General features: G+C 44.6%; 1 protein-coding gene across 1 annotated transcript; it reads left to right on the top strand.

Moving 5' to 3' along the window:
- The first annotated feature begins 103 nt into the window (after nt 1–103).
- LOC310902720 (uncharacterized protein) lies at nt 104–24,323 on the top strand. The gene is made up of 17 exons (XM_083844683.1): nt 104–556; nt 2,632–2,792; nt 3,392–3,416; nt 3,500–3,613; nt 4,902–5,042; nt 7,759–7,865; nt 8,343–8,463; nt 8,633–9,171; nt 9,262–9,277; nt 11,571–11,828; nt 14,072–14,232; nt 15,786–15,810; nt 18,403–18,516; nt 19,439–19,579; nt 20,384–20,634; nt 21,986–22,103; nt 23,128–24,323. The coding sequence occupies exons 1-17, from the start codon at nt 487–489 to the stop codon at nt 23,673–23,675; spliced, it is 2,910 nt and encodes a 969-aa protein (XP_083700809.1). The 5' UTR covers nt 104–486; the 3' UTR covers nt 23,676–24,323.
- Nucleotides 24,324–24,713: the final 390 nt, after the last annotated feature.

Genomic DNA, 24,713 nt, shown 5'->3' with positions numbered 1-24,713 from the left:
TCAGGGTTTCCACTGGTGACTGGGAGGTGGGAAAAAGGGGGATGTCAGCAGTTTGGTCATCCCCCAAATCCCTGACAGGTTGTACCTGGCCTGCCTGGTCGAGAAATGCCCTGCTGCAGCTCTGCATGGATGGTGACACAGCCAGCACAGTGCCATACAGACACAGGGGCCTGGCATTTATTTTTTGCCTGAAAAAGGCCTGTTAGGTGGAAAATAAAGGGGCAGAGTAGAAGCCTCTGCAATCAGCACAGCCTTTGCACAGCTCAGGAGAGCGTGCTTCGACAGCAAGCTCCCTGCTGGTGCAGAAAGGACACGGTGCAGGATTTGCAGGCGCCCTCGTGCTCAGCTCTCTGCGCGGATCGTTCCTGGTTTCCATGACTCGCCGGCCCCTCCTCTGCTCCGAGCGTTTGAAGCTGAGCTCTTTGGCCAAACAGTCCTTGCTGAAATGTCAATACGCCGCTGGGACGCCGACTTGTAGGGTTCATCATGGTTTCCAGGCAGTGCGTGGCTTTGCTTCTCTGCTTTCCGCTGCTGATTCCTCTTTCTCTGGATGCAGGTACGTCTGCAATTACGTTTACTGGCAGCAAACCTCTCTGCTGATACACTGGCATAATCCTTACTGCGAGCTTTGAGTGCTGTTGCACACAGAAATGTTTGTCCTGCCTCTGGTTGTGCCTGTGAGCTGTTCGAAGGCTCTTGTTTGCTTTCAGTGATGGCAGCCGTGTGCTTGTTTTGCCAGCTGAGGAAAATCCCTTCCACGCTCATATGCGCATCTATCACCTCACTGCACAGGCAGCAGGTCAACCATCAGCTGCCTGCCTATGAGGTGAAAACAGGAACCTAGATTTATTTTTATTTCATGCTGAGCCATGGTATTTTTCAAAGCAGAGAATCGATAGCTTCTCATTCAGCTGACAAGAAATTAAAGAGGGGAAGACCGCTATGTTTCCAGTGCAGTAGATGGAAGCGAGGTGGCAGCTCTTCGGTAGTTTCAGGATGTGTCTGAAAATCAGCAGCCAAATTACTACAGCAGAACCAGAAGAAATTGCTTGGTGATTCTCAGGTAGCCATTGACTGTGTCTCTCAAACTGTGATGAACAAAGCTGGAAGAAATTTTTAGCAAAGTCTAAAATGTTCCAATGTAAATAAGTGGAGAACGCAGGAATGAAAGTGGGAGGGTGTCAGTATCCACGTGCATTGATACATATGTAATGTATCTTCAGCATAATTATAAACCTTTAAAGAAAGCCATATTAAATGCATACAGCCTGATTTAAAAATCACAGCAGAACAACCCAGCTGGCATTCCTGCAATGGACAAATGTTTATGAAACACCCTGTGATAAATTAGATGCATGCCACAAAATACTTTAATCCTTTAAGTAACTTTGAAATATGGGGAAAATGACCAGTATTTCACATGTAATTCGGCAAATGTCCTGATTTGACACTGATGCCGAGAGGCAAAGAATTCACCAGCCCAAACTAGGCCCTCTCGGGATTCATGTTTGTGTGTATGGCTGTGAGGGTGCCTACGAGTGTACACTCACATCCCCAGGGGTCATCAGTCTTGTCCTTCAGAGGCCACCCCAGGTCCTCCCAGCAGGCTGGAGGCAAATCTCCCTCTTTTGTGGGTCCTGTGGTGGTGGTGGAGAATGTCCTGGGGCACAGGCAGGGCATATGCACCATCCTGAATCCCCAAATCCACCCACAGTAAATGGGTTCAAGTTGCAAGTACTGATGTAAGTTGTTGATACTAAGCTCCAGAATTCTCTACTGACATGGAGGGGGGAAAAAAGAAACAACAGAAAACAAACAAACAAAAAACACACAATGAATTATTTCAAGACTGGTGCTGTGTATTATGTGGAGCAAAAGTACTTTGCAGAATTCTTGTTCATTATCCTGAATTATGCTGGGTGGGCATAACTGTGTGGTGTGCTTGTATCCTGAAGCTGAGGAGCAGGTCAGCATGGGGACAATGCCATCAGGTGCGGGTGAGGAGCCCTGGCACAGGCTGCCCAGAGAGGCTGTGGGGTCTCCTCCTCGGAGGCCTTCCAAAGCCGCCTGGAGATGGGCCTGGGCAGCCTGCGCTGGGTGGCCCTGCTGGGGCAGGGCTTGGGCCTGGTGGCCTCCAGAGGGCCCTGACAGCCTCAACCAGTCCGTGGTGCTGTGAAAGAGCGAAAGGTTTTGAGATTAAAAACAGTGAGGAATGGAGCACTGGGGAGTTAGGGTTGACTGGCTGACCCGTCACTGAGTGACTTAGTGTAGTGAGTACAGGAACACTGGGTGTTGCCATGTACTTCAGTGCTAGATAAAGCTTGATAAATGCTTTTCAGCTGAAACGGCCCTGCACATTTTGAGACCTACAACACAATGTGTGCTGATGCTTTAGGAGTCGCTGGCACCACACTGGTATAGTATGCCCTCTTCTCTTAAGGTCTGGGCTCTGTAAAATCCATGTGCTGTCACTTTACATGGGAGGCACGCCAGAGGAAGGAGGCTCGGAAAGCTGTGTGCATTTGCCCAGCTTGTCATAAACAGCTCGGGAAGCAGAAAACCTTTCCTCTGTGCCCTTTCCTTCTGGAGTGCACGAATGTACGACAAACACAACACGCCACTGTTTTTCAGTCTTTTTAAAGCGGGAAGAGGCAAATGGCGTTTTACAAAGGCACCGAAGAGCCAATAGCTTCTTCGAAGAGATAAAGCTGGGGTCACTAGAGCGAGAATGCATGGAAGAGAAGTGTTCCTTTGAGGAAGCGAGAGAGATCTACCGTGATGATGAGAGGACAGTAAGTAACGCAGGGCTGGGCAGGCGCTCCTTGTCAGGTGTACCCCCCACACACACACCCTATTGCTTTGACACTTTAAACCATTACAGAAAAAAAAAAAAAAGAAAAAAGAAAAAAAAAAGAAGCACTTTGTGTCCTGCTCTTTGGCTCTTTGTCTTACATTTCCAGGGGGACAAACAGCAGCAGGGTGAGCTGGCGGAGGGCATCCTGCATGGACCATACGTGGCAATACTAATTTGGGGGATGGTGGGATAGTGGCTTCTCTCTAAGCTGTCTCCCCGGCCTCCAGTAATTCCAGGCCTGACAATACTGTCAATTATTGCATTATACAATGTTTGTTTCAGTCCATCCCACCTCCTCGATACAGAGGTCATTGATGGATACCCTCTCTGTGTGTACTACACAATGCCCTGTTCGCACATGAAAACAATATAGAATGTGGAAAATAATGTAGAATATTTTATGGATATACACTTTCATAAATTATAAAGGCAAATGGGGCATCACTTTGGCTATCTGCAAGCCATCCTGTGCTACAAGAGCTGTAGGACTTCTGAGCAAATTCATCTTTAATCTAATCTCGCATCTTTTTCTTCCAGAAAGAGTTCTGGCACATCTATTCCGGTAGGAGCACTCCGTGTTTTCCAACAGCCACAAAAATGCTCCCGCTGCTGCCGCTCTTGGACTGACACTGAATGTTTTTGCAGACCCCAACCAGTGTGACTCCAGTCCCTGTCAGAACGGCGGGAGCTGTGATGACCAGTTTCAGGATTACGTTTGCCGCTGTCCCGTGGAGTACGAAGGCAAAAGCTGTGAAAAAGGTCAGCACTGACATAGCTTAACAAAATAAAAACAGCATCCTTGATTCAAATGCAAGGCACTGAGATGAGTGGGAGCAATCATTATTGCTCGGCATCTTTCTAGCAGCGACAGCCACTGTTCACACCGCCCGGGGTGTTGGATGATGGATCTAACCAGCCGGCAGCCAGGCACCGCAGAGAAGAAACACAATTATTACCCTTTGAGGATTTTGTAACAAAAATTGTCTTTTGTGAACCAGCTGAGAGAAAAGGAGGATTTTATTTTCCTACCCAAGTGTTGAAGTTGCTTTGACTTAGGAGCACGGTGCAGTGAATGAATGAGAACTATGCTGCATGTGCGTCGTACAAAGCCCGAGGGGACGGATCCTGCATTAATAAAGTCTTTCCAGGATAAGTCTTTCCACTGATTTCAGCGGGCAGAACAAATTAACTGTCACGCTTACACTCAGAGCATGGTGAGCCCAGATGAGGACTAGGCACCCATCAGTCTCACCAGGCAGCCTCACAGCTCCCACGGCAGCTCATTACCTGCCCATCACTCAAAGCAAGCCACAAAAATTATGCCCTCATCTCCCTGTACTGCTAAGCTGATCACAACCACCTTCTCTACCACCTCCTCACCTCCTAGGCTTTGTTTTTTTCATTGTTGCTGCACTGCAGCAGCTCTCTAGTCAACATCTGTGAGCCCTCTCTCCCTTCTACAATGACTTCATGCAAGGACCACCCCGTTCTCAGCCTTGCACTGTTTCCTCCTGTGCCTCTGGGCCAGAGAGAGCTCATGGCAATACAGGAGTGATTTCTACAAACACCAACGTATGTACAGCTGCCCAGCTGGCTGAAGTGAAAGAATCGGGCTGGGGAGAGGTTGTTTCATTTTACTTTGCAAAAGATAAGTTTTCTTATGACGTGATTTATTCAGTGGCCATCCCAGAGCATCTTTGTGCCAAATGGGAACTATATACTTTCAGTTTTTCAGCCATGTGTTATGATGGTACAATCACAATACTTTCATCCTTTTTCAAGTGTAGTGTGCTACTGCTGAAGCTCAGATGCTGCATGAATGCAGGTTGATTTTAGGTGTATGCTTTTTAAGCATGGACTTTTCCTGGAATCCAGTCCTACAGAGCTTTTGCCAAGCAGTAGTAGCTTTTGACGAAATCACTGTACATAAATCACTGAAATCTGCTTGGCGGCCTTGCTTTCTTGTCAACATTTCAAGTCATAATTCACTCTTGTTAAGTACCAAAATCCATACTCAGAAACCTTAATGCTCTTTCCCCGACTTTAGCTGTGGCTGAGAAGCTGAAGTGCATTTACGACAACGGCGGCTGTGAGCAGTATTGTGCCGATGAGCAGTCCAAAAAACGAGTGTGCTTCTGCGCAGATGATTACACTTTAGCGAGTGATGGTGTGTCCTGCATTCCCCAAGGTAAGACACTACGAGCCCGATGCTAAGTCTAAGCCACCCCTGGAAGAAAACTTTTCAACACCTACACGTTAGGAGGTGCAAAACTCTTGGATGTCAGTTCCCTGCTTCTTCTTAAAGGACAGAGTCTAAAGCAGTAGGTTTGGGCTTCTGCTGAAGCACCCAAAAAATGCAGTCTGGAAAGTGTGTGCACTGAGCCACCCCTAAAAGTGCTGGTGGGAAATGCTGAGCTTGATCTGGGGGCAGAAGCGGCTGAGTTGCTGCAGGTTGTGCAGTGCCCCCAGGACCCTGAGCTGGGAACTCCTCTTTGCAAGGGGCCCACAAGTCCTCCTCTGAAAAACTGGGCAGGAACCCCATTTTTTCCTCGAAACCTTCAAGTGTGAGGAGGAAGAAGTAGTGCCACCCATTTGCTGGGCATTAAGCTTGCAGCTAGAGCACTGACTCAGAAAATAAGGAAGCTGGATTCGCTTCAGCTGGCAAAGGTTCAAAGCATGGAGACTGCATGCCAGGATGTCTTCTCAAGTGAGGTCCTCACCCGCTAGTGATGCCCTTCAGACCCCTCTTTTCTGGCCCCAGAAGTCCACTCCTCTGGGACGTGGGGAATGTGAGTTTTAACATCCTGGGACAGAGGAGGGAGCTGAGCCCCTGCCTCCTCTGTGGGGAGTGCACCCCCGATACAGTAGACAAGAACTGAGCAGTGGAGGCACATCCCATGGCCAGGTGGTCCAAATAAAGCAGAGCAGCAGGTACTCAGGAATCTGGGGGATATGGGGGTCAGGCTGAGGACTTTCTGCTGAGTAGAGGGGCTTTGGGCCTCACAGGTCCATTTTTTTTGATCTAGCTTATACTCACTGCGGTAAATTATTTTGTGGCAGTGTTGTTTTAATGTTGATTTCCAATCCATGTGAATTTGTGACTGTAAGATTTTGCTAGCATAATTATTTCAGCTTTTTTTCTCTCCCTCTATTTAGTAGGACCAATACACTTTTGGTATTCCTCTAGACAGTATGGAGAGATATTTCTCTCACTCATCTGACAAGGTAAATTTCAGCAGGGACTACAATAGCACAAGTTCATTATGTTTCGAATACAGAAGCTGGCACTTTACTCTGTTGCAGATGCCTGCTTCAATTACTTTCTTAGACGGGTAAAAGAGACCCCTGGGGACACACACACAATGGACAGAGCTGCAGGAGCACGTGTTCACGGCTAAAAAAGTAGTTCTGAGGGGCAATGCCCCCATGCACACACTGCAATGGAGCACTCATGCGGAGAACTGATAATGACAGCCTAGCTCTCAACAACAGCAATGTCATTTAAAAAAAAAACAGACTGGTAATGTGCTTATCCCTTATTAGCAGATTCTGCAGTATCATGTGATGGGGAAGCTGCTTTTTGGAAAAGCTGAGAACAAAGAATTCAATATTCCCCACAGGCTTTAAAGCCCGTCTTCTCCTGTGCATAGAGAGGATGATGTATTTGTTCTTGCTTGCTTCCAGAGGGCCAAAATACCGATATCGCTGACCACGCAGTGCGAGGATACAAAACCGTGCAGCTGCCAGACTGCCAGTCCCTTCACCATCCTTCTGTCATCTCTCACCACGTGCTTGCACCTTCCAGCACCCGGACCTGTGTTGCCCTGCATACAGCATTAGAGGGCATGGTTTTGTGCTGCGCCTGTCCTGGCATTTCAGCAGCTGCCACCAAAAGAGCTAGTCCTGCTACACCACAGCGTGCCTGTATTTGTAAAAGCCTGAAGCTTTCTTTGCGTTAGCTGAATTAATAGGCACATTCAGGCTATTACAGAACCGTGGAGATGTTGGATTCAACTTGGCACAGACTGTAGGGCCCTGGCTCACAAAGTGATAAAGAGAGAGCACTTCTCATCCCAGTGTTACTGCAGAATGGCTGCTGGACGTAAGGGACGGTGCATTCAGTTACAGCACAGCCAGCTGGCACCCACCCAGAAAAATCCAGTGCTAGACCCTCTGCTTCGCAGAAGGAAAACTCTGTTGTGTGAGGGATGTATTAAAAACACCAAGACTTCCTCTGCACTGCGGCTCAGTAGCAGGTTTGGTCCTCAAGACTTGCTTCTCTTATTGCCAGTCTTCACGTGCATGCTTGGGCTATAAAAGGACCTTAGACTGAGGTGTACAGCCTTGAAGGATTAAAGATGACCTGGACCCAAGCACACTAGGAGGCACAGCAGAAGACATAGTGTCTGCTCTGAGGAGATCTTTGGGTCTACCTGAACAAGGGATAGCAATCTGCATGTCTCATACTTAAGCCTGCGGTCTCACCATGCCATGGTTGCTGTACACTTAGTACAACTGAGTTAAAATCAGCAATGAAAATACACAGGTTACATGGCTTGACAGAGTTGCTTCCGCTCTCAAGTCTGCAGTCTACCTCCCAGTGCTGACATATATCTTAAGCATTTGTATTATTTGCAAGCTCCTGTGGTACATGAATATCTGTCAGTGTTGCCTGTGTGTCTGCTCTCTGTCTGTGAAACTATATCTGTCTTTTTGCAAAAAAAAGTCTGTCTACCTGCTTTGAATTACTTACAAGAGCCCATGCAACCAGACTAGAAATTTGGTTTTCACCTCACAAAACTCCATTGAAGATGTTTATAGGAATCAGTCTTAGTTTGCTGTGAATTCAGTGCAATGAAATCACACTTGTTGATCTTTTTTTTTCTTTTTTTTCTTTTTTCCAGTGAAATACCCATGTGGAAAAATACCAGTGCTGGCAAAAAAGAATGCAACTGCAGATGGGAGAATAGTAGGTGGTTTCATCTGTCCTCCAGGTGAATGTCCATGGCAAGTGAGTCTTCAGAAGCCTCTTATTACTTTTTTCCTTGTGAAACCATTATCTTATATTCATTATTTTAAATTTGTTACGTTCAAATCCATAAAAAGTGCAATCAAATTCCCCCTTCATCCACAGCCAGCGGATTCACCTGTGTTCCAAGCTCACATCTTAGCTTTGTTATGGAGTGCCTGTTTTCATAGTAGAGTGGCAATACAACCTCCTCTGTCTCCTGACCCCCAGTCCTTAAACTTACTGCCAAGAATTTTACTTGGGGATACAGTCTTGGCCACTCTTGGCAGGGTCTGTACTATAAGATGGAGAAAATGCTGATGGAACCCCCCCCCCTTCCTAAATTCTCCACACAACCGGCATAGTATTCTCAAACACAGTTGCATAAAATGACAGAAAGAAACAATATAAAATCTGACTTAACCAAGATTTAGATCAAAAACAGCTGAAGACGGACATAAATTTGTTTTATGTTGGCAGGCCCTTATAATACAGAATCAGAAAGAAAAATGTGGCGGTACCCTGCTTTCCCCAGAGTGGGTGGTCACTGCAGCTCATTGTTTGGAGCACACCCATGTTAAAGAGCTTCGAGTGAGACTGGGTATGTATCTTCCCTTTCCCACGTCATCAAACTGTGTTTGTGTTAACTTCCCATTCTAACAAACCAGAGTGAAAACCAAAAAGTGCTTGTCTGGAGACTTTCTATCTCCATAAACCTCTACAGAATCAAATTGCTGTCTGACATGACTTGCAATCAACAACTTTTCCAGGTGAACACTCAATAAATGACGATGAGAAAACTGAGCAAGAAAGTGGAGTTACCAATATAATCATGCACGAAGGATACAAGTACGGACAAGTCAATAATGACATTGCCCTCCTGAAACTGGAAACACCTGTGAATCTCACTGATTACGTGGTGCCAATATGTTTGCCTGAAAAACGGTTTGCAGTGTATGAGCTGTCCTCCATCAAGTTCTCCACAGTGAGCGGATGGGGACGTCTACTAGATGGAGGTGCTACTTCTTCTGTCCTGATGAGAGTTGATTTGCCACGTGTAAAGACACAAGAATGTGAGAAGCAGACCGACTTAAATATTACAGAGAATATGTTCTGTGCAGGAGACCTGACTGGCACTAAAGACTCCTGCAAGGGAGACAGCGGTGGACCTCATGCTACGAAGTACAAGAACACTTGGTTTCTGACTGGGATTGTGAGCTGGGGAAAGGGCTGTGCTGTTGAAGGCACCTATGGGGTTTATACAAGGGTATCCAAATACATTGACTGGTTGAAGAAGTCCATGGATTCATAATGCTGAATCAGGGCATTTCAGATAGTGTTATTGACCCTTAATCCCTTTGTGACATTTTCGTATTGAAGTATTCCTTCATTAACTTAGATATGTGGTACACGAGGTATTATTGATGATTTAAAATGAGCCTAATGCCTGCCTGAATACATCAAATAATTTCTATATTGTTGTAAACTTGAATGTCTAGATGTTAAACAGGCACAGAAAGGCCGTATCAAACCCAATGCAGAGTCCCTTTCATTCTTCATCCATTTTTTGTAATAGAGCTAGATGTTGAAAGAAAGACTGTCAGCAATGTGTCAAGCACACCATGAGCCTTCCTTGGGCTACCCTCCCAGCCTCTGGTTATCAGTGATGTACAGGCTTCCTGAGCGAGAAGTTGCATTAGTCTGAATAGTCATGAATGGACCCATTCTTCCATAAACAAGTGCAATCTCTTTTGAACACATTTACACTTCTGGCTTTCACAACTTCCTGTGCTAATGGGTCCTGTAATATGACGCAATGGCAGAAGAAAGAAGAGTTTCTTTTAGATCATGCTAAGGTAGCTTTCTCTTGTAGTGGCAACAGGTATATTTGAAAGGGGAGAATTATTCTTCAGAACAAGAAAGCTGGAAAAAGGTTAATTCCACATTTACAGGTCTGCTATGAAAACTTGATTTTAGTCTTCTGGCACCAAATATTACTGCAATAAGGCTATTAAGTGGAATATTTAATCCTAAATTTATGAACGGCGAAGAACACCACTGATTTAATCTTATCTTTGCCTTGATATTATGATCATCAATACAGAATGAAAACAAGTGAAAGGGAATGTTTGTTTAATCTGTTGGCCAGTATAATCTAACAGTGAAATGGTGTCCTCTGTCCTTTGGCCTAAAGCCAGAACAGGAGAACAATATGATCATCTGCAAAACAAAGACAGTCCAAAGACAGTTCTCTGAAGCCTTAACATATACAAGGTGGAACCTGAAGAGCTCTGAGCATGCCACAGACTACATCTTTACAAAATGTGTTTCCTTAATGTAAGCATGAGACAAAAAAAAAAAAAAAAAACGTAAGGGAGATCATGGATGAAACTGAACATGGGATTAATAGTTTAAGTACATTATGTAAATCTTATGCTTTGGATTCATTCAAATCGTGCTGAATATCAGCTCAATCACAAAGGCTTATCAGTTAAATAGGACACTTACTGTTGACTGTGGTCTGTTACTGGGGGAAAACACTGACATTATATGGTACATACCCCATGCAATACTGTACATCCTATAATCTGCATTACTGAAATAGAACAGTGGGCTACTCATTTAAGAACTGAATTGGGAAATGCAGCAAACTCCAGAGACTCAGGAAACAAGAGGCCTTAGAGTATGAAAACACAACCCAGAGGTTTTAATTATTCCTAAAGAAATAACAAGATCAGACACAGTGGGGGGAGAGAAAATAAAAAAGGAAATCATATACGCCAGCAGAAGAAGCATGCAGAACAAACAGAAAATTGGGAAAATTCCCATGGAGAAAGGTGACTAAGGGCAACAGCCAGCAAATAAAATCTAATTTTCACTGAGACACGGCACTCAGCATTGCAAAATCATCCCTCCAGGCCCCTCGAGCTAGAATAGCTTTGGGTTTTCCAGGCTCCACAGGATGACTTCTGGGTAAATACTGATATTTATGAACAGATCATCTTGCAGAAAAAGGGCAAAACATGGACAAAAACCCCAAGCAGCATTAATGGCTGCACAGCGTGACTTTTTCATAATAAAGCCAGGTGTTAAGTATATCTTTAATGTAACAGCCTGTTTAAACAAGCAAAGGAGATGAAGCAGGCGCGACGGGCAGGATCTTGGCAGCACCGCAGCCGTGGCCTCCACGGCGCACAGAGGCCTCACTGGGCACCACACAGTGAGACTCCAAAAAACGGGGAGACGGAGGCCAGCTCTGGGGCAAATCTCCTTTAGCAGGGGACCCCTTCCCCACCACAGGCCACCGAGCAAAGATGGCAAAACAACGCCGCTGGCATTGAGCGCCAGGCCAGGGGCGGACGGGCCCTGGGGGTGTGAGGAGGCAGTGGGTGGCGGTGTCGGGGTGCAGGTACGGGGTCGTTTTGGGGGGGCTGCCCAAAACCGTGGGTTTTGGAGCAGGAGGCTGAGGCCTGGCTTTGCTCCCAAGCCGAGCCCCACACCTGCCAGCACCAAGCTGGGCAAGGCCAGCCTCGGCCAGCCCTTGCTTAATAACGTGACGATTCGCTTCCCAACTTCCCCCTGAAAAACAGCATAATTAAAAAAGCCAGCTTCCTTGCTTTTTGGTTTTTTGGTGTTTAAAAAAAAAAAAAAAAGTAGAGCCTCATCATCGGGCCACCCCCCCCACCCCCCACCCCCCCCCCGGCTGAGAAATCCCGCGGCGGCTTTCCCCCTTCCAGGGCGCTTCCGCTATTTCTGGGCAGGGTGAAGCAACGCCGCCGCAGTCTCTCCCCGCCCGGGGAGGTGAAGGCTTCGGCTCTGTCCCCTGTCGCCGTCCCTGTCCCCGTCCCTGTCCCCGTCCCGCTCGGCTGGCAGCTGCGGGGAGCCCCCCTGCCACCATGGCCGGCCGCCTGCTGCTCCTCCTGCTCTGCGCGGCGCTGGCGGACGAGCTCCGTGCTGAAGGAGGAGGTAAGGCAGCAACTTTTTTTTTGTTCAGAAGGGGAGTCAAGGGGTCTAGGAAGTGGAGGATGTCCCCTCCTGACAGTTTTTGGGGGCTGCCATGGAAACGCCCAGCTGGGGGCTCAGTGCCCAAAGCAGCAGAGGGCTTGGCTGCGCCCCTGTCCTGAGCTGCGCCTCGGCAGCGGGGAGCTGTTGAGGGACACCTGGGGCGCCCCAAAATTGCTGCTGGGTTTCAGCAGGGAGGTGGGGATCCGGGGGGGTCCTGAGGTGCTGTGCCTTGCCGTGTCCCCCTGTAAAATGGGGTCTTTAGCGCTGGGAGGACAGCTGCCTGCCAAGCGGGGTGTGCTGGAGGACGTGGGGCTCCAGGCGGGCTCCGCTGGGTGCGCTTGGCCGTGGGCTGGGGCGCAGGGGGATGAGCACGTCCTGCCTCTGTTTGTGCTGCGAGGGTCAACATCAAAGTTCAGGACAGAAAGCCACACCGTGTGGCTTTTCAAAAGGCATTAACTCTTCCTTCAGTGAGTCAGCCTACTTGGGTTTTAAAATAAGGTCCTCTGCAGGTTGCTGGAGTGTCCTACTTGAGTTGACCAACGCCCATTGCTCCTCTGTGTTTTCAAAGAAGGATGACAGGAAGCTTTGGGAAGAGAGCAGCCAGCCTCAGAAGACTAATCGGCTAGTTGGAGTTTACAAAAACATCTTCTTACAGTGATGATGGGGAGGCAAAGGAATAGAGTGGCAATAACCCCACCAGCTGCACCCTGTCACTTTCCCATAACTGCAGAGAGGGATTTAAGGACAAATAAGACAGTGGGTGAATGAACTAACAGTTGCTGAGCTAGAAGTTACAAGCACTTTCTGTAAGCCTTCCTTGCAAGGAGCCTTTTCAGAGTAAGTAGGACTCCAAAGTACACATGGGCTCTGTGGTAATGCTTAATATAAATGGCAGTAGCAGAATTTGGCTCCCTGTGGCTGATCTACCAATTTCAGTGGAAGCAGAGTAAGTCTCCTCCATAGCTCTTCACAGCATATTAAATTATATCATTTCTGATCAACTAATTTACTTATTAGTGCATTGAGATGCATGAAGAATGCTCCAGAAGATACATGCGTGCTGCCCACTGAGTGTGAGCCTTCAAGACCCACCTGCAGCACTGTCTTCCACACTCCAGTCTGTGATTGGAAAGTATTTTTTCCTATTTAAATTTCAGGTGTGTAGAACATAATTCAATGCCAGCTTTCGGGCTCCACAAACTTCCCTAAAATGTATGCTTTTTACAGAGTAATTGGCAATTTACCTACTCCAGTTTTGTTGCTGTTCTTCCTGTCTGGTAATGTGTGCACAGGTTACTGCAGAGTAACAGGGCTGCTCGTGCAGCCAACTGGCTGAGCTGAGTTTCATGCCTCTGATCCTTCAGTTTTAATCAACGGCTACCTGTGTCTTAAACTTCAAGGCAGGAGATCTCACGTGTGACACCAAGCTTCAAATAAATAAATAAATAAACAGCAATCTGACCTCAGGCTGTACTTTCTTTAGGTGCTAAAGCTGACATTTGTTTGCTTCTGTTCTTCATTAAATCTTTAAATGCAGCTCTACTTGCATACTTAGTGGTAAGGTAAGAATGCTACAAAAGGTAATTAGGAAGTGATGTTAAGAGGGAAGGAAAACTCCGGGGTGGTGCAGTGGGATTTGGGGCAGTGCAGGACAGTAGATCTCACACATGGGCAGTGTCTTTTCTGAAGGTGGGAGTGTGAGACAGCTCTTCCCATCTGTCAGTAGAGCCCCATGCTGTTTGAAGTCACTGCATCATGAATTTGTGTGGTGGTTAGTTTCTGGACCATAAGCCCCTGGAGCAGCCAGTGGTGTCGCTCAGTTGTCAGATTTAAAACCAAATCAAGAACTGCAGTCTCCCTGGCCTTCAGAGTGGCAGGGAAAGTCATTCTGTTCAAGACTGGAGTCTAGAGCAGGAGCAACAGAAATATAAGCCCTTGGCAGCAACCTGCATGTTCTTATTTTCAAGACTAACAACAGCAGGACAGAATTTTGCGTGCCTTTAGTTTATCTTGAAGCTGCTGATTCTGAGAGAGATCCTGAGACGTACCAGTCTCTGTGAGGACTGACTTCACAGGTAACGTTGCTTATGGGTGGAGTGGTGAGAGGGTCTGTTTGGTTTTTGTTTCTACCTCATTTATTTCTAATGACTTTTTACCACCACCAAATGTAACCCAGCAATTGTATCATTTTCTCTACTGTCTAGTATTCATCAAGAAAGAAAGTGCTGACAAGTTCTTGGAAAGAGCAAGACGTGCTAACTCTTTTTTGGAGGAAATGAAGCAAGGCAATATTGAAAGAGAATGCAATGAGGAGCGCTGCTCTAAAGAAGAGGCAAGAGAAGCCTTTGAAGACCAGGAGAAAACTGTAAGGATGAACTAATACAAAACATAGGCCTACATATTTCATGTTTACAAAATAGTATTAAAGTCTTATGAGCTGGACGTCAAAACTTAAAAGTTATTGTTGATCGCTTAACACAAAGAATAGGTAGTGGTTTTGACTGTAGCTGGAATTGCTAAGGCATACGCATATGAAAACTGTCTTAGTTTCTCTCTTGCAAGGTCAGGCCAAGTTAAAGCTTCCATTCTTTTACCTGTTCTGATCTGCCTAATTGCCATTGTAAGGTATTTGACCTTTAAATGATTTAATACCCCTTGTGTTAGAACTATTTTCACCTTACCTGTGTGGCATAGCTGACTGACATGACTATATTTAAGAGAAGGAGAGTCTGTGGGAAGGTGGGGATGGCAAATATTGACTTGGAACTTCACGTGAATCTTTTTCCACGTTTATCTCAAGAAGCTTTGCAGGGCTTATCATTTTCTGACCATCTTTCCATCATTTGAATTGACAGAATGTGTATTGTGGACAGTTCTTATATACCTTAACGTTAAATTGCCCACGTGGAATGAGGTTTGTACGTGTGGCTCTTGTGTCACCTTCCCTACCCTGGAAGCTGCTTAACTTTACCTAGAAGTATGAGCAGTTTCCAAGCTAAAGGGAGACTTAAAGAGATGGGGCAAGGTGAGGGACAGGTAGAAAAGGTAATATTTGAAAACTTGAAGTGACTTGGTGGTAGAGGGGAATTGGGAACCTTGGCTGTATGTAGCTATGTGGCTGTTAAGAACAGCCCTGAAACTGGAGTCAAGGCTAGACTCATTTCGCTGTAGAATTCCTGGCTGGCCAGAATGTTCTTGGAGTGGCCCTGAGGTCACCTGGGTGAGGAGTCATGGATGCTACACCAGGGCACTTCAAAGCGTAAAGGTTGGCTGATCAATAGCAGAACCAGCACAGCCTGTTCTACCTGGTGACCAAACCTCACTGTCTTGGCCAGACAGCATACCTGGAGTCCTCAGTGAGAGGAAAAGAAGAACAGAAATTGGACAAAATATTTTCAAATCTCAGGATTTCTGAGGTCCAGCTTCATAGGGCTACAGAGGAAGGAGAATGAGAATTTGATATTACAGGAATGTAAGTAAATTCGGTCGAAACCAAGGGTAAGATACAGGTATGCTAGAAATCAAATGCCTTATGCTGAGTGGGTCACATTAGGAAACCCCTAAGGAGGTTCAGGTATTTCTGAAAAATGCATGAGACTTGTTTCTCTTGTTTCTCTTTCAACTTGTTTATGGTTGGACTAGATGATCTTACGGGTGTTTTCCAACCTAAATGATTCTATGATTCGCTAGAGCTGGCCACTAGAGATAGTTTAATCATATGGTTTTAATTAATTAAACGGCAATATCAGGCTGCAAGACGCTGTATTTGCCTGTAACTTAAATATTTGTCTGAAAATTGTTAGCTGCAAATATCTTCTCTATGAAAGCTCCAATATTTTTCTGAAGAACTGAATTCAGTAATTCTCATCTAACTCTTTTTGTCTTCTTTTATTTCCCTCTCCCTGCACCTACCTGTAGGAGGAATTCTGGAACGTCTATGTAGGTAAGGAACACCCTGCACTTGTTTAGAAAATTAAGCTTCCTTATTGCACGATGAAAAAGGATGCACCTCTTACATAACCACTTCCTGCTGCCTTGTTTCCTCTTCTCGCTGTGGGATGCCCTCACTTTTGTGTTTCCTCTGAAAGAGGAACCTGATTGATTTACAGCCTTGCTGTTGCTTGAACCCAGTCATTTCACTTGAAGGCAAAGTTCGGCTGCCTCCAATTCCTGGGATGACCTTTGTCATCTCAAAAAAGAATACTGACCTAGCAAGAAGCAGGAACTGGGCCTCTGGCTCTGCCAATTAGTTATCCTCCAGAAGGTCAGCCCAGGATGGGGGAGTCCAAGACGCAAAGAAGAAGAGGGTGGCACTTACATGCTTTAGCCAGCACAACCTATTAATCTGCATTGCACAATTTCTTGCTGGTTTTATGTCACCTTGCATGTCACAGTGTTGTTGGTTCCTGTAAAGTAGATCATTTGGTGGGAAATGTTTTCTACAGAACCGTTTGGCATTCAAGGAAGACATACCAGCAGATTAGCGGATACTGTTTGTCAGTCTTTTCTGGTTTTTCTTTTCTTTTTTCCCGAAGGTCTGAGTTGTACTTATTAGGGTTCTGTTTTTCATAATCATTTTACATGTGCAGATTTTTAATGTATTAATGTTTGGTAATGCGTTCTTCTGGAAGTATGTGTCCAGCCCACATGTTAGGAGGAATACTTCAAAAATGTAGACCAAGGACTGCTCAGCTTTGTCTCTTGAGTCTGCAGAAAATTGAAGACAGTTGCCGCAAAGAAGATGCAAACTTTCACAATCCTCTAAGGAGGGGGATGAAGTCTGCAACCTAAAGGGTGAAATTTCAAGCAAAGCCTGCGTCAGTGCTACAGTGAACAGGAGTGGAAAATTTCGCGAGAAATCTCATGAGAATACAGGCAGTGGGACATCACTGCCAGCGCTCTTAGCGGAAATGCCAATTTCATACATCTTAAACCACAGTCCACGAATTGCTTTATTGGTGTTCAGAAGTTCTGAAAACCACAGCTACCCTCAGCAAAGTTACTAGAACAATTATGTCTTGTTTCCTTTTTTAGTGGGGGGATTCTGCAATGTTTTTGTGCAATATTGATACATAACTCAGTCACACACCAGCAACTACAGTATAGGGGAATACTGTGCAGTAGGATGCTGCTTAGCTAAGACCACTACAGAATAGGGCAGGCCTCGTGTGTGCCTTTCTTTTGCTAAATGGTGGTCTTGCCTTCCCACTGTTGAGGATGGACATTAGTCTTCCAGCACCTCCGTGGTGGGCCTCATAGGCTCCAACAGAATTTGGAATGCTGTTTGTGGCCACGTTCAGGTACAGAAGGGATGTAGAATTGTGGGGGCAGCACACAAAGCCCAGCAGATGATCCCTGTGGCAGATGTAGCTGCAGAAGATGAAGTCACAGGTCAGAGGCATCATGCAGGCTGCAAGCTGGATCTCTAGGATGAGCAGTGTCTTGCATCTTGTCTCCTCTGTGGGCACTGCTGTTCTTCCAGGTGCTCCAGACAAGAGCGGAACAGGTGGCAGCATTCAGAAATATGTAGGTTGTGAATCTACAGCAATGAATTAGCAAGCATCAATTCCCCAGATATCCTGCTTGTCTTACCACACACTCCAGAAGAGCCTGGCATCACATGATGCAGGAATACCTTTGTTACTGCAGGTTGCTGTATGGGAGAGATCATGGTAGTGAGCATCGGTGCAGGAGTGAGCTGCCTTTGTGAGGGTGGGAGAAGGGGCTGCTATGTGGCACATTCCTCCAGATGCAATGCAGCCTCCCTTCCCTACTTGTAACTACATTTGTGAGGTACATATGGCTGGGGCCCAGGGGCTGGGTCAGCCAGTCGTGTCCAGGTCATGGAAAGGAAGGGAGGTGGCAGAACTACGTTTCAAATGCGGAGATCCCGGCTTAAATACAGGGAGCGTGAGGTAAGAGCTAATTCTCTGAGGCCTAAGCTCACACCTCAATAGATAAAATGGGACAATTTTGGTACTGTAAGTATGAAACAGGAATTTGGCCTGCACACATGAATTTAGCAGAGCTTTGTAAACATTTTTTTGTTTTCTTTATCTTCTGATTAATATGCTGGTATCTGTTACTTTAAATAAGCAGCACTGCAGGCAAAACACATGCATGTGGGACGAGATGACCTTTAAAGAAATAATAGTTGAGTTGTCATTATTATGTGGAAATCGCAGGGAAATGCTTTAGACAGTAGTTGCAACATGGAAGTGTCCCATCTGCTTTTACAGTCTTCACTGTAAATGATGTACACTTGGACAAGCAAGTATGAATTTATCTTCTTAGAAGAAAAGTTGTAACTATACAGTAGCCACCAAAAGCAGATTGCAAAACTGAAGATATGTATATGAATCATGCTGACTTGGAATGACTGCAGTTACTCTTGCTTGCCTGAAATTTGGCCACTCACAGGGCATATGTTTTAAAAAGAACAATGAAAGATTGCTTGTGAAAACTAACCCCCCTTCAGAGCTCACTGAAAATGCTTGCTCTCTTACAATTTACTTTTTTTTATTTTTTTTTATAGATGGCAACCAGTGTAGCTCAAATCCTTGTCACTATGGTGGACATTGTAAAGATGGAATTGGTTCCTACACTTGCTCCTGTTTGGATGGTTATCAAGGCAAGAACTGTGAATTTGGTAGGTTTCTCCTTTAAAGAGCTGTGGCAATAAATTTACCAGGTTGCAGAACCATAGAGAGTTAACACTCCCTTAACAAAGATCAATTGCCTCTTAAAAAAATGCACGGAATGGGATGGCAGTCAACAGTGAGTTAAAAGCCAGTGCCAGAAGCAGAAAGCCTGCTGGCTCTACAGCTGGATAGTATTAGTGAGTGCTTCAAATTTACACTTGCTCCAAACAAAACCCTCTTAAGTATGAGAGTGCCTCTTTACATGAGCTTGAATACCCAAAATATGGCAATAAAACTAAGTTATAATATATTATTATAACTGATATCAAAGCTTGGACTCTGAGCTCAGAAGTACATCCTCCCTGCTCAGCTCACAGCAGTGAAGAACCAAAGAAAGCAGATCTCAGTAGATGATGCAGAGACTTTTTCAGCCTTTCAAAGAACCCTTTTCCTTCATATCAATCTGTCCTGAGTCTCACATCTGTGCCCTGCAGCTACTTTCCTAATGGTGTCACTGGAGTGTGTATTGGTTGCCCAGAAGAGTGGAGGGTGTGGAACTGAAGTTAAGAAACAGGACAGAGGGGAATGATGAGGAGCTGATCTTTTTAGGGCAGGAAGGATGAGTCATGTGAGGATTTATCAATAACTGCACTTTCGTGCTAGTGGTTTCAAAAAGCTAGAGCTTTTTGAAGCTCACTGTGACATGGCCACTGTGCGCACTTGGGCTTAGCAAGTATGTTTCGTGCAACATATGTGGTTGCTTTGTAAGGCATAAGCCAAAAGTTAGCCACTCGTGCTGTTACTAAAATGGGTTTCAGGTGTTTTACAGGGGGAGCTACAGATCCTTTTTAAAGAGTGCAATTTAATTTCATGAGATCTACGAAGTCAGTGTTCATTTACTTCTTTTTTTCAAACTTACCTCTTTTATAGTCATACCAAAGTACTGCAAAATAAACAACGGTGACTGTGAGCAGTTCTGCAGCATCAAAAAAAGTGTGCAGAAGGATGTTATGTGTTCCTGTGCAAAAGGATATGTTCTAGCAGAAGATGGCAAACACTGTGTTTCATCAGGTACAAAGTCACACGATAAACTAATGGCAATACTGGTGAGGCTTGTTTTAGTTAAAGAATGTGTTTTTGAACTATCAGTGTTGTACGTGGCATAGATTTAAGACTGAGGCCAACCAGTTGGTTTGTATTTTCGAAGCCTTCATGTGTGAGGTGATATGATGAACTTCTCAGAATCTAGCAGACAGAGAACCCTTTGCAGGTTGCCTCTCACAGAATTTCCTGAGGAAATAAATTGGAAAGCTATAGCTGTATCTTGTTTATTTGAACACTAATACTCCATATAAAATAGCAGCTCACAAAAACTTTTCTACTTTTGATTTCAGTTGACCTAATCAAATAGTAACTGCTGACATTTAATAGTTAAGATTGATGCTATTAGAAGTGCATTCTAATTGTTCCAAAAAATGGGGAAAGAGGGATGAGTCAACTGTATGCTCCTGACTTTGTTTTTTATATCCTTTACAACTAATGATGAATTGCCGTCATGAGCCATATTCCTAAAATAGAACACTGTTTCCTAATTAAGATGGTTTTAATAAGAGCTAATACATGCATATAGCAATGTAAACAATTGAAGATGACTTTAAATACTTTGAAAACACTGTCCAGAGACTGAACCTACAGAAGAGTTTTAGGAGTAGCAAATGGCTTTCATTTTTTTCAAACCATATGGTCTTTTTTTGCATCTGCCTAGGCTTTCTTAGTCTTGAAAACAGCTGCATAACTGATTTATTGAGATGGTGTTGTCAAGTTTCATCTTGTATGGGTCTTTCTTCTCTAATTATAGTATTACTGTCTTTACAGTAAAATATCCTTGTGGAAAAGTTTTTGTGAAAAGAAAAAAAAGGTCTGTTATTTTACCCACTGAGAGTAGCAATGTAACTAGTGAACAAGATGGCCCCTTCCCAAATGGAACAAGTCTGGAGGAGGACATTGTTACTACCACAGAAAGCCCAACCCTCCCTCCTCGCAACGGATCGAGTATCAAGACTCCATATGTCGATACCAGGATAGTAGGTGGTGACGAGTGTCATCTTGGTGAATGTCCATGGCAGGTAAATCTGGGGTTTGTGTTCTGCATGTAAGCAGCACGTGTTTCTGAGGGAAGCTGTGCAATTGTTCATTTAACCTGTTTGCCTTCTGTAGTACGCTGTTTGTAGCTGGAGTTGCCTGAGTTGTGTTAACTTGGGTGCTTAGGTGTATTGTTCTGCAAACTGCAGCCTTAAAATGTCAAAATGAAAGGTTTTATGCCATTTTAGGTGGTGCTGCCCGTAACCTGTAACCAGACAGGGCTTTTGAGTGATGCTGGCCCAACAGCGTTCTCTTTGCAGCTTGTGTTCCAGTTCTGTCCAACCATAAGCTGCTTGTTCTGGCAGAGTTGTCCTGATTCTGCCTTTCTTTCTCATTCTGTTCAACCTTTCTGAGGCACAATGACTTCCCTTCTGTTTCTCTGAGTGAAGTGCATCTTGGAGTGCTTTTCCATGTTGATCTGCTCATTCACTGGGGCCATTAGGGTAATAGTCCAGTTCTGTATGGGACTAGTGTTGTGTAGATCTTAGAGGTAAGAGGAGGTGCCCAGGGTAATGCTGAGCACAAAGCTTAAACCCTTTTAGCAGGTTCCTGATCTATGGCTTGGACAGCACTACCCAAGCTTAACTGAATCAACTTTTAGCTGCAAAAGCCATGACCTGGCAAACTTGTGCGTATGCTGAGGAGGTTATTTTCAGACTCAGAGCCTCTGTTTAGCATGGAGTTATGCTTGCTTGTTCTCAGTCTGGACTGAGTACTTAGAGGTCTAAGTTTGGACAAAATCCCAGTGCTACATAATGGCGTAGAACCACATGCTGTTCGCCTTTGTCCTGCACCTTTCTTCCCTGTCCTCTAAGATAGTAGTGCCTTTAGGCAGTATACCTGACAGCTTGTCAGAGACAGCGCTCATTTGCTTCACAAATATGCTTTCATAACTAAGTTTTCCTCTTGAGTTCAGACCAGCGAAATTAAGTTCCTGTCTTCTGCACGCTTGGAGGGTCAGACAGGAACAGAACATGGACAGGAATTCTTTGGGGTAGTAACTCCCCCAGGATGGGGTGATTTGGGAACTGCATGCTCCTTGCTCAGTCAGTCAGCATCTGGTTCATGGAAGATGTTACTAAAAAGGTGCACTGTGAGGTGGAGAAGTCAAACCACTATGTCACATAAAGATAGCTGAGACTCTGTAACAGGACATACCAATCTGTAGCAAACGCACATATGTATGCAGTACCAGGAGAAATCTGCAGAGTGGTGCATACTTGCTGCTCTAATATGCATATATGCAGTCTGCAGAGAAAGCAATTACCTGCTTATAGCTCATTGAAGTTAAACTGCTCTTTTTAGTTCTGCACTTACCCTTGTTTTCTCCCACAGGCTGTTCTGATCAATGAGAACGGGGAAGAGTTTTGTGGCGGAACTATTTTGAATGAAAATTTCATCCTTACTGCAGCTCATTGCATGAACCAATCCAAAGAGATCAAAGTTGTTGTTGGTAAATGGCGACTTATTTTATTCCAGTGATGTCTGAGCATGCGTTGCAGACTAATTCTTTGGGCTTTAAAACCTATATTAGATGTACTCATATCGCTTTATTTATTATTAGTTTTTGTTGTTGTTGTTGTTCTGCTTTCTGTCCCTTCCTGTTATTGCAGGAATCCTGCTTTGTAATCACTGGGGCAGATGATGTAGAAGGTGACAATGGTGCATCCATTTCTTCTTTGCCAGATAGTTGGAAAGGATTAAGAACAAATATTCTAGAAGTGTTGGCTAGCACTGCACTCATCAGAGCAGTGCTTCTTCAGGAGGCTCATAATTTTTCCTTGCAAGCCTGAAGCATACCAACTTGTTTCTACAGGAACACTCAGGAAAGCTATGACACACCGGCTAGAGGAAGAAGAAACTTGCTCCCATTAAGTCACTGCTTCAGTTCTGAGGCATGATAATAGATCAACACAACTGTGTGTTTGCCCTGTTTTAGTCCTGACCCAGACCAGTTTCTCTTCCCTGATACAGACCTGGCTCAAGCAGCTGTAAGAGTTTCCACCCATGTTTGCATTAGTTTAGCTGAATCAGTTTATGCTGATTTACATAAACTGTTACAGAGATCCCCATTGACAAAACCTTGAAGCTGAAACTGCATCCAGGTGCTGCTGATAAGTATTGCAGTCCACTCTTACAGTTTACTTGTAAGGTATGAAGACTTAGGCAAAGTAGTAGCAATGGGAATACTCATGTCCTCTTTTATCAAGTCTTTATCACAGAATCACAGAATCATCTAGGTTGGAAGAGACCTCCAAGATCACTGAGTCCAATCTCCAATCTAACAGTAACAAGTCCTCCACTAAACTCTACACTAAGCTCTACACTAAGCTCTATCACTAAGCTCTACATCTAAATGTCTTTTAAAGACCTCCAGGGATGGTGACTCAACCACTTCCCTGGGCAGCCTATTCCAATTCCAGTTTATTTTTTATACTGTCTCCGTATTAATGACCCTTTTAATAATCTCATTACAGGTGAAGTGGATAGAGAAAAGGAAGAACAGTCTGAAACGATGCATACTGTGGAAAGAATACTTGTTCACTCTAAATACATCGCCGAGACTTACGATAATGACATAGCCCTAATAAAGCTGAAGGAACCTATAGTACTTTCTAAGTACATTATCCCAGCGTGCCTCCCAGAAGCAGACTTTGCTAATGAAGTTCTGATGAACCAAAGGTCTGGGATGGTTAGTGGCTTCGGGCGTGAATTTGAAGGTGGAAGACTTTCCAAAAAACTTAAAGTGCTTGAAGTCCCCTATGTTGATAGGAACACCTGCAAGCAATCCACTAACTTTGCAATAACAGAGAACATGTTCTGTGCTGGTTATGATACAGAGCAAAAAGATGCTTGTCAAGGAGACAGTGGAGGCCCCCATGTAACCAGATACAAGGATACTTACTTTGTTACTGGAATTGTTAGCTGGGGAGAAGGATGTGCAAAGAAGGGCAAATATGGTGTCTATACCAAACTGTCCAGGTTCTTACGCTGGGTAAGAACAGTCATGAGACAAAATTTGTAATGGTGCGGTTCTCAATCCTTCTGTTAGTGAACAAGGTGCAGGTTCTCTAATGGAAACTTTATTCTTTTTTTTTTTCCCCACATCTGCTAAATGAGCTGTCTGTTTGCTCAAGTGATTCCACCAGAGGCTCCTGGAAATAATATGAACCCCCACCAATCATGATGAAAGTGGGAAGACCAGGACTTTAGTCCTCTAGTGACTTGTACTGCAGCCAGCTGGCTCAGTAGGGAGTTTGTTCCTACTGGAGCTTTTTAGCTTCTACCTGTGGATGTTTTTAGAAGATGAAGGGAGCATGGAAGCTTCCTTCCAGGCAAAAGCTGAGACACAAGTAAGTATTCATCATGTGTTGCTAAATAACCACATTCTACAACACTGCCTGCTTAGGTCACAGCAGCTAAATAAAATGTGGTTTTGCTTTTTATGAATTGTACTTCACTCTAGTTTAATTTGAACACTTGTTTTCTGCTCCTTCAGAAGAAAAAAAAAAAAAAAAGAAAAAAAGTGCATGTTCACTGTTTCCTGTATCGTGATCTGGATTGTGTATGGCTGAGGATCAGAGAGGTCCTTGCGTGTGCAGTTTTTCTAGGTGCTACTGTAAGGTGCATTACTGATGTATATCAGCATCCGAAATAAAACATTTTTTCTTTTTTGTTCTTTTCTTTTATTCCCTCCAGTCAACTTACACATATATGAAGACAAAATCTCATTTGAGAGTGAAAAGAGTGCATGCCCCTAAACAAGTGTATGACACATTTCACCTGCCTTATTTCAAGGCTGATGAGAAGGTAGAGAATGGAGGGGGGAATTTAAGACTTCCACTGGCCTAAATAGCATTAAAGGGCAAGTTAGATGCCAAGATACTGATTTCTTAGAAAAAGGCAAACATCCAGTGATTTCTCACGTCTGTTCAGATACTACTCCGCTCTGTGCTGTAAGGTTTCCTGGCAGTATCTTTACATTCCTGTTGTTTTGTACGTGAAGTCAAGCGTTCCTCCATACTTTCTTCTTCAAACATTCTCAGCCTCAGTCCTAGTCACA

Source organism: Anser anser (assembly GCF_964211835.1).
Source record: "Anser anser genome assembly, chromosome: 1".
NCBI classification, from domain to species: domain Eukaryota; kingdom Metazoa; phylum Chordata; class Aves; order Anseriformes; family Anatidae; genus Anser; species Anser anser.
The sequence above is the reverse complement of the archived record's forward strand: the minus strand, read 5'-3'. Positions and strand labels throughout refer to the sequence as shown.

Bases quoted from the DNA above. Each gene is read 5' to 3' on its own strand.
- LOC310902720 (XM_083844683.1), top strand. From the start codon at position 487: ATGGTTTCCAGGCAGTGCGTGGCTTTGCTTCTCTGCTTTCCGCTGCTG. The intron at 557-2,631 runs GTACGTCTGCAA...ACTGTTTTTCAG, and splicing joins TCCTCTTTCTCTGGATGCAG to TCTTTTTAAAGCGGGAAGAG. The intron at 15,811-18,402 runs GTAAGGAACACC...TTTTTTTTATAG, and splicing joins ATTCTGGAACGTCTATGTAG to ATGGCAACCAGTGTAGCTCA.